Source organism: Alosa alosa, chromosome 7, assembly GCF_017589495.1.
Source record: "Alosa alosa isolate M-15738 ecotype Scorff River chromosome 7, AALO_Geno_1.1, whole genome shotgun sequence".
Lineage (NCBI taxonomy): Eukaryota > Metazoa > Chordata > Actinopteri > Clupeiformes > Clupeidae > Alosa > Alosa alosa.
This window is the reverse complement of record NC_063195.1, coordinates 32,187,294-32,197,424: the sequence shown is the minus strand read 5'-3', so window position 1 is coordinate 32,197,424 and position 10,131 is coordinate 32,187,294. Positions and strand designations below refer to the sequence as shown.

General features: G+C 44.2%; 1 protein-coding gene across 2 annotated transcripts; it reads left to right on the top strand.

Moving 5' to 3' along the window:
- Window positions 1-587: 587 nt before the first annotated feature.
- Window positions 588-9,520, top strand: cxcl12b (chemokine (C-X-C motif) ligand 12b (stromal cell-derived factor 1)). 2 transcript variants are annotated; one of them, XM_048249084.1, is made up of 4 exons: window positions 588-779; window positions 2,717-2,834; window positions 5,363-5,480; window positions 7,013-9,520. In XM_048249084.1, exons 1-3 carry the CDS (start codon window positions 713-715, stop codon window positions 5,451-5,453), a joined length of 276 nt encoding a protein of 91 aa, XP_048105041.1. In that variant the 5' UTR covers window positions 588-712; the 3' UTR covers window positions 5,454-5,480; window positions 7,013-9,520. The 2 variants fall into 2 exon arrangements, with proteins under 2 accessions (XP_048105041.1, XP_048105040.1); XM_048249083.1 differs by having other exon boundaries at window positions 591-779; window positions 5,363-5,449.
- The last annotated feature ends 611 nt before the right edge of the window (window positions 9,521-10,131 follow it).

The window sequence follows — 10,131 nt, the reverse complement described above, 5'->3', positions numbered from 1 at the left end:
GCTGGAGCACAACAGTATGGAGCTGAACAGCGGGAGTGCTGGTGGGGCAGCGGAGAACAAGACAAGAGAGGGGAGAAGAGAAGGGGGGACAGAGAGCAGGAGAGATGGAGAACAGACGAGGAAGAACAGATGAAGTTTCACAGAGAGGGAGAGGGACACAGCTGAGGGATGGAGTGAAGTCAAACAAGAGTGAGAGAGAGAGAGAGAGAGAGAGAGAGAGAGAGAAAGAGAGTGAGAAAGGAGAGCATGAACAAGAGGGAGTGAAGGGAGTCTGCATTGAGAACAGGAGAGGAGAGATGAAGTTTAGGAAGAAAAACAGAGTGACAGAGACAGAGAGGGAAATATAGAGTGCAACAGAGACAGACTGAAAGAGCAAGAGAGGGAGAGAAAGAGACAGAGAGAAAGAGAGAAAAAGATGGAGACTGGTTAGTGACAGAGAGATAGAGAGGGAGAGAGAAAGTGAGAAAGACAAGCTGCATTCTGGTTGCTGGGTCCTCCCCTCCCTCCCTCCCTCCCCTCCTCCCCGTTCCTCCTCCCCTCCTTTCCTGAGAAAGTGGGAGTCGCTCCCCGCCAGCTCTCCTCGCATTTAACACTCTGCAGAGGTCCACCGTGCCTCAGTGTGCCCTGGAATCTACCCACGCTACACACACCACCGCTACACAAACGCAGGAGCCTACGCAGACACACACACACACAGACAGATTTACTCATCATGGATGTCAAAATTCTGGCAGTGCTCACGCTTCTGACGGTGGCTCTGCACTTACCCAGCTCTGCCGGTAAGTCTGCCTCTCCCGGGAGTTTTAAAGCCTTTTGATGTGGGGTGGCTGGGGACTCAGGGATTGTGCATTCCCGCGGATGTCGCTGCTATCTCTCTCTCTCTCTCTGCTCTGTGACATTGGATTTAAGAGGAAATAATCTCTGTTTTTTTCCGGTGCGTTCTGAGAGCAGAGGGAAGTATGAGGTAACAGGTTATGCTCTCTTTGTAAATTTAGTCACAACTGTAAAAGGTTATGGCTGTTCTCCAGTGCAGCTGCAGATGAGAATGCCAATGCTGAGCGTTAGTGGCAACTCGTGAAGCCGTTTGGCATATTTCTGTTTGAAATTTAGATTTTATATAATTAGGTGTTTTGGGATTGATGTGACTTTTGAAATGGCTGTGGTTTTAATCTACAGGTCTGTGATGGTACCTCCTATATACACATGTAGTCTCTGTAGAGGCAGTTGGATGATAGTGACAGTCCATAGTTACAGATGATAGATTTGAATTCAGTTTATCACTTGAGTAGGTTTTTTCCCCATTATATCTGAAGTATTCATGTAATTATTATTATATTAATTTGTTATCTTCTTCTGTCTTTCTTGAAACAAGTGTAATTTAATTTTGCACTGCAGTAATTTAATGTTGTTTTAAGAATTAACTGGACGTGCCTCCACATGTTTCACAGTTTGACATTTGGTGAAACAAAACTCCTGAGTCTTAAGCCCTGAGCCTACAGGAGGTGTCGCAGGGAGCCAAAAGAGTTTGTTGTGTTATGCGAAAGCTTGTGTTGTTTCAGTCGCCAAGTGGCCCCCATTGTCCCTTTAATGTGTGGCCATTTACCTCTCTGCGCTCACTTTCTTTCAATTAGCTTCTAATTGGGTGAGGATAAACAAAGGAAGGCGCGATGCTCACTTTTGGCAGCCTCCACTGCTGGACCTCCGATCATCTGGGCTTTTACATGTTAATGGGCCAGATTATGTGATAGAAGAGTTGGTTTGGATGTGCCCCGAGACGTGCACTTCCTTAAGCACTTGGAAACATTTTTTAGAAACAGTCCTCTAACTGGCTGTGGATGGGATTATCTATTTGGAGGCAGGAGACGGTTTGGATTTAGAAGGGCAATTAAAGGTGTTTTTTTTGGTGCCGCTGAAACCCACACTGTTGAATTGGACCATTCACACAGGATTTGTGGCCATCTTTTGCGTGTAGGTATCATGTTAAACAAAAGACGAATGTTAAATGGAAAACAAATTGGGCGAATGTGGTTCATCACTGACTGACCGCCGAGCGCTTTATGTTAAATGAAGGTGTCAGCGGTGGTGCCGGGACAACGTCGGCTTTCTAACAAAAGAATGTCCTTTAGCTGCTTCATGCCAAGCGTCGGTCCATCTGAGCTGACCGCTCTGGAGGATACTCTTACGGAGGAAGGGAGAGAGATAGGAAAAGCCTGATGCGGCTTACTTTTAGAGTGTCCTTCAGGAAAGAAAGGTTGCTTTCAGCACATCGAGGGTGAAAAGGGCCGTGTAAGCACCACGCAAGGGGGGAAAACTGACCAAAGTGTCAAGCTAATCTCTTTTTAATTATCTCTCAGCTTTTAGTGAGAAACGCAACTAAATTAACTAATTCCCAGTCAATTCTCTCACCACAGACCAGCTCTATCTCCTGAACTGAGCAAAATATTTCAGTTGTGATATTTTCTTTATTGCTAAATAATGTATGAAATATATTATGGAGCTGATAATGCATATTGTGCTGTATAGAGTGCGACAGATAACCGTTGATTCAAATCTAATGTTATTCTTCCCTCCTCTTCCCCAACTCACTTTTTTCTCACTCTTTCTTTTCCCTCCCTTCCCTCCAATACTTCTATCTCATCTCTTTATTTCTTCTCTCTCTCTATCTCTCTGTATCTCTCATCTCTCCATCTCTCTCTCTCTCTATTCTCTCCCTCAGCCAAGCCCATCAGCCTGGTGGAGCGCTGTTGGTGCCGTTCCACGCTCAACACCGTGCCCAAGAGCAGCATCCGCGAGATCAAGTTCCTCCACACGCCCAACTGCCCCTTCCAAGTCATGTGAGTGAGCTGACACCCATATCCACATCCATACTCACACACCCCACCCCTTACACACACACACACACACACACACACACACACACACACATACACACACATACACAGTCACACCTCATTGAGTTAGGATTAGATCTCTACGTAATGGGGATGGATGTTGAGATGGCAGTGTAATCATCCCAGAGGGCATGTGATACTGGGTGAGATTGTGTATGTGCCTGGAGGGCGGTGGTGCAGGAGGCATTGTACCTGTTTGCTGGGTTGGAGGGAGGTGATTGGTCAGATAAGGGCTGAGGAGGGCCATCACGTAGGTCTGAGGTGCTTTTGGCTGCGCAGATGGATGTGATGGACTGCAAACAAGCACAATGGAAACTGATGTAAAACAAACATGAGCTGATCGGGAGAGGAGAGTGAGAGAGAGAGAGAGTGTGTGTGTGTGAGAGAGAGAGAGAGGGAGTGTGTGTGTGTGTGAGAGAGAGAGAGGGAGTGTGTGTGTGTGAGAGAGAGATGGAGAGAGAGAGAGAGAGAGAGGGAGCATGTGTGTGTGAGAGAGATGGAGAGAGAGAGAGAGAGAGAGGGAGCGTGTGTGTGAGAGAGAGAGATGGAGAGAGAGAGAGAAGGGAAAAAGGCAAGAATAGAGAGAAGGAGAGCAAGAAAGAGAGAATTTGAGGGGTTTTGTTTTCTGGAGGAAACTCTAATTGGTCAGAGGTCAGAGCGATTACCTGTGTGTTTCTGGCATCGCTTCTGCTTCCCTTCATCTTATCTGAGCCCATCTGGCCGGGCCCTGGCCGTCTGGAAGGCATTAGATGGCCCATTTGTGTGGGGTTCCCAAACAGAGCTGTGAAAGTCAGAGAGAGGGGGTCAGAGGGGTCAAGAAGCCAATTAAAAACCCAGGCCGCCGCAGGTTACGCCAAGACACAAGGTCAGCTTGCAGCCAAGTTGGCAAGACGGGGCCAAATTCGGCCTGCCCTTTGAAAGAGAGGGCGAGAGAGAGAGAAGCCCTCCAGGAACAGTGGGAGTCCTAAATCCCCGGCACGCATCTCTCACTCCGACTGTGATACCTCTCCTCGGGTCAGATTAAACATAGCCGACAATGATACAACCCCTCCACCATCGTCCACCTCTGCCCAGGGCTCTTCACCCCCCCCCCTCCCACCCCCCATTCTCACCCCTGAGTCCGTCACCTCCGCCACCCAAACAAACTGACTCCTTTCCTGTGGAGAGCTCGCTCCCCTCCGTTTGCCGTTGGCATTTACCCGTGAAGTAATTACTACCTGCTGGCTCTCACCCAGGCCAGCAGCACCAGTCCAAGCCAAGTCAATTAGACTGGTGTTTGGATGAGACAGATACAACAGGAGATGGAGGAGGGGAGGACGGAGGGGTGGAGGGGTGGATGGGTCGACTTGTGAAAACATCAAAAACAAAACATTAACTTAGCCAGGGAAGGGGAAAAAAACCCTCCAAATCCCTGACCAGATTAGCAGTCCAAATAAGCTGGAAAAATAAAGAGCATCCCCTGCTACCCAACAAAGAAAATGAGCAGAGAAAAAACCCACGCGCAAACAAAAGATCCTCTTACGCGTTTTATTTGACTTAGAGCTTTATGGGCTGATTTGGCTGGATAAGGAGCTGATTGCTCTCCTGGCCTGTGCCTTTCATCTCAGGACCATTTGGTCGACAGAAGGCTCCGGTCCAAACGAGAGAGGGAGGAGAGGGGAGCTTGTCATTTGCCTCTGGAGATAAATGGATGTGTTTCATTTTACACGCCTGGGGTGGCCGCCAGGCCCCCTGCAACTCCCTTGTGCGCAGAGTATCGCCCGCTCGGTGTCCAATTGTGGAGAAGAAGCACAGGGCAGCGCTGGAGGCCTGTGGGTTGGCCCGGTACTGATGACTAGCAGGTTGGGAGGTGGCTGCCAGGCAATTCTGGTCCTCAGGCCAAGCTCTGATGAGGGGTTATGCTCCAAGAACAGTGCGGTCAATTTAGAGAGAAACATTCCTTCTTTGCACACGGCAACCAGAAAAAACAATAATCCAACATCCCAAAACACATATAACACAGACCAAAGAGGTCATACTGTACAATACTGACTGCATTAAGACCTGTCTTACACACGACAGGTCTTAATGCAGTCAATATAGTTTAAATGCAGAGCTATGAATGTACTTCTTTATCAATGTTTTTCTACAGTAACAGACATGATTGAATTTATGAAAGTATGTAAGGGGAATGTGATACAGTTCACATGGATTTCCCTGAAACTGAGCTTTCTTAATATAACCTCATTAAAAAAGCTTAGGAAATGCCAGCTTTTTGATACAGTGTGGACATAATGCAACGCGACATGAAATGAACACCATGCTGAAACCACGCACATGATCTGATAAGATCACGTTGCAGTGATGGCGTGTGATATGGAAAAATGCTCTCTCGTTTTTCAAAGAATGAGATGAATGTTCTCTCTCTCTCTTTCTGTCTTTTACTCACTCACTCACTTACTCAATCACTCACTTCTCTTCTTCCTCCTCAGTGCCAAGCTCAAGAACAGCGACCGGGAGGTCTGCATAAACCCCAAGACCAAATGGCTCCAGCAGTATCTGAGGAATGCCATTAACAAGTAAGGAGAAAAGTCCTTCCCATTTGGACAAGTAAGAAAAGACAAAGGTAACAGAGAAACAAGGAATGAGATACACTCCTGTTTTCATGTGAATAATTCAGAGATTTTTTTATAATTAAACAAATCTCAAGTTTGTGGTCTGACAGGAGTGAAGTACAATATCACTTACAAGACAGATCATTGGCTACTCTTTGACACATTAAAACAGGCTTTAAGAATGTGCCTTGGTATTTTCAAGTTCCTTGTTTCTCTACTTACAAAGCAAAAAAAAGAAGCCCTTCTCCTTAAAGAAATGTTTTTTTTTCTAAAAAGTATTTGAGTCACGCTGGAACCGAGTCAAATCAATATCCGTTTATCTCTTCCATCACATGTGCAACATATAGCCTACTGTAACTCTGAGAATGCCATAGTTTATATTATTCAGTTTGTTTTCTTTAATTAAAACGGCCGTTCTGTTTTCCATCGTGGAGTACAGTTCATTCCTAGCTTATTCAGTAGGGACTGGAGTGGACACGGTGCAGCGGTGTTCGCTTATATAAACAGCTGTTGGACTACAGCAAACACCGCGCGCTGGATTCCATAAAACTGCCGTGACAGAGAAATACGGCTCCCAATCGTGTTTCGCACTTAGGCGAACAATTTAGCTTAAGCACGATAATCACCTGGTCTGAATCGCAGCGTGATGGATCAGACAGGGATTTTGACTGCTACAGTGCGACTGAAGTTAGATTTTCAATAGATGACTTCATTTGTGGTATGGATTGATTAGAATGTATTGTTCAAAGCTCTCCAACTGTTTCAGAAAGCAGAGAACAGGAGAAAATCGACGTGAGCGTGGGTTGAAACGAGGTCATTTCGGGGAATTTGATTCTGTGGAATTCGTTACTGTTAAGAGCCTAGATTTATAAAATTATTTAGATTGGTCTTAAGTAGTAGTAAAACAGCATGCATCCCGGGCGCTTCTTTACTGGACTGCAGACTGTAAGTCATAAACACGTCGGTTTTGAGTGCCTGGGTAAGCAGCTTAAATAAATGGGGGCCGTTAAAGTGTAAACACTGCTTGTAAAAATTCATGTTGCGTCTGGTCATCATTATCTTTACGTCAGCCATGTGTCTACTGCCACGATGATGTGGTGAAAAACAGGCACTCCAGACTAAAACTATCTGGAAATAAACAAGGCGCTCCCCTGACATTTCACCACCCATGTGGTGCTGCGTGGCCACAGTAAACACGCGGGAGACTTTAGCACTGCACAAAGATGAGTGATTAGGCAACAATAGGATTTTGCATATGTGCACAATAGAAAGTTAATAACATGCGCTTTTAAAGCATATTATATTAACATAAAAATTATTAAGCATAATTCCAACGCTTTCTGGCTTGAGAGCATTGCCCAGAACGAATGCTCCATAAGAGCAAATTTAATCTATTTTATTCTCGTTGACTTTCTGGTAGTAAAATGATGTATAACAGTTTTACAGGGCTATTTGCTTCAACATTATATTGCCCATATTGCATTTATTGTTTCACCTACTCATATCTCCCCATTTGTTCTGTTTTAGGATCAAGAAGTCGAGGAAACGTTCAAATTAAAGCGTCTGCCACAGGACTAAAGAAAATGGAATACACGCACTCCTCTCCTTCTCTCTGGATCGCTTGCACAAACAGCACTTCACCCTCGCCAGATTCACTCTGCAAGCAAGTCACCTATCTCTTCGTGTATATTAGCAATGGAGAGTAATCACACATGTTTAAATACTGATGTAATAATCTGAGTGAATGTGGGCGTTTTGTATGTTTTAAGAGAAGTATGAATGTGAGTGAGTGAGTGAGTCAGCGAGCGAATGAGTTGATGCGTGCGTGCTAAAGAGATATAATGCATTAAAAATAATGTAAATCGCAGTACAATTAAGAAGACGATGTTGACTCATGTCGAGTATTGAGGGCGATGTGAAATTACCTATAGGCTTAAGCTGCTCAAGATTGATGGTGAGAGGGAGTTGGCGGCGAGGAAGTTGTACTTCGGCACCAGTTGTTTCCGCTGCGTGTGTGCGCAGAAAAAAGGGGAGGACAACCCTGATTTCGTCGTGTCGTATCCCCGAACGTGTTATGGCCCCTAAAGCGGGCTAGATTACTGTTAAAATAGAAAATAACCTATGATATCGTGTAGATTTAGTCAACTGACCTCAGCAAAATCCCTACAAGCCAACTGGCTTCTGTTTGCTACTTAATAAACAATTTAAGGTTTAGCAGGGTTTGTCCTAAAAGCGCTGGGCCTAAGGCACGTGCAGAATGAAATGGACTTCCCTCTCCCTAACTTTCGCCACATGCTTCAGTGTTTCTACAAGACAAAGTTACACAGGCATGTAAAGAGACCCACCGACTGTCAAACTATGATTGTGATGAGGCGAGGATAGGACGTTGATATGAAATTGTCAGATGAATGTTCACTTACAGCGCTGTAGTAGCTGGAAGACGAGGCTCCAATCCTCACTGCCGGAGAAGAACATGTAGGGTTCTGGTCTTGATGTTCTTGTTGCCCTGTCCTCATCTTGAGTCGCTTAAGTGCCTGAGCAGTCAATACTCACTTTTCCTATATCTGAATAAGAACTTTTACAATTATAGCACATTATGAAGGCATTTTAGACATTTCCGTTTCACAGTATTATTACATTTCAAGCTATTTCTGTCAGTTACTTTGGGCAAAATATTATATTGTATGAAAATACTATTTTCCATCAAGGTTCAGGTTAGCTGAATTGGAAAACAGGCTTTTCTCTGTAGGCCTACCTTCTTTTTTAAAACCAGACTTCTACATGGAAACTGTAGAAATTGTGTAGGCACACAAAAGTCGGTTGCCAGGCTTTACTGATTTCTCTAGCAAGGGGTAAATCCACTTCAGCTAGTGATGCTTTATGGATATGTAGAAGGGGGCTGAAAACCTGAAAACTCAAAGCAGGCCCAACATGCTGGATGAATTCTGGGCAAACAGTTCCATGCTAGTAGTTATGGTTGAATTAGATGATAATTCCATTGAAGCCCTGGCCATTTCACAAGGCACAGCTACAGTGCTCCCCCACCCCCTCCCCCTTCCTCCCACTCCCTTTGGATTCCAGAGTTAAAATATGATGTGTGGATACAATACCTCCGAGCAAAATCAGGGAACAATATTGTTTAAGACATACGTTCAACATCTGCTTCTAATCAAGCCACTCCAATAAGCACTTGACTGATGTGTGTTTCTATTGTACTTCTCAGTTGCTGTGTGTGTGTGTGTTTTGGCTTTTGTGTTATTCTTCATTGTAAAAACTGAAGTCCCATTAAAAGAGCCGGCGTTCAGGAGACGGCCAGGCCAGAGCCAGAGCACCCAAGGTGCAGCCCTCACCCCTTATGCTCCTATAAAGAGGGGGATTTGGGTGAGGGTTGAGGAGGCTGTGTTCATGTAATGTGAACTCACATTTTTTTCAATGCAGACTTTAAGACAAGAAAATAATTGACACAACCTGAGGCATCAATTAGCCTGGGTGCCATTTTCTATTCGCGGTTGTATCCAGGATAATCTGAGGTCCGTTCTGAGGTGGTTTGACCAATTGAGCTGGCAGTTAAAAATGACAAAAGAATGGAAATGCCATTTTAAGTGCCTTTCTGCCTGTTCCTTGTGTGTCACGGTAGTTTTGGCAAATTAAATAATGGAAAAGAGTATTTGGCTTTTGTAACTAATGGAAGAATTTGCAGGATCTATAGGTTTTGACAATGTATGAATTGTTCATCAAGTAGGTTCCAGCACACAGTACATTCCACTAATTGTGTATAAAATTGAATAAAGCAGAATGTCATCATGGACTAAACATGTATTTGTTGACTTTTATATTCATTTGGGTGCTATTCTCCCCAAACAATGTGAAGAATGTTGTTCTTCTCTGTGAGGCAGCTTACTGTATACTGTGTACATGTGTTTTTTATTGTTTATCGTTTCCGGCCTCTGTACTTTTACATGTTACCAGAAATGCATTTTCATACGTTTTGAAATCACTCCCTTTTTTCAATAAACTCATAAATTGACATATAAATGATTTTGCTTCTTTATTTCCTTTCTCTCCATAGCATTTGTATGTGTAGTGGATGGGTGTAGTATTATCAAAAACTCAGGCAAAAATGTAAGTAGTTGGGTGTAGTCTAGTCAGTAGTCAAAACAATGTAAGTGTACAGTATGTAACTAGAGCTATATGTAATCGTGGTCTTCAGGTCCTCAGAGTTTTAGAGGAGGGCTCGCATATTGTAAAATGTATGGCCATGGGCTTCTTGAAATGGACTATGTTGACATAAAGTGCAACTGTGGTTTCCTTTGAATTAACAACACCAGGTTATCCGTTAAATTCAATCTCAGTTTTTTATTCTGACATATCCATTTAAAATCTCCATTGGCAGCCCAAAGCTTTTAACCTTAAGACAGAAACAATAATATCAATTGTAAGCCACCAACGAGATCCAGGTTTTTAATACCTGAGGTTTTATAGAGTAATTTGTTCAGGGTCAGTGTAAGTCCACAACACCGGGGGACCAGAACCAGCACATTGGGGTGTCAGCTCCAATGTTACAGGGGGAACGCAGAGTTTAAGTTCACACAGCCACACTAAAACACATTCAACACCAACGCTTAGCATTATCCATTCAGAGCACA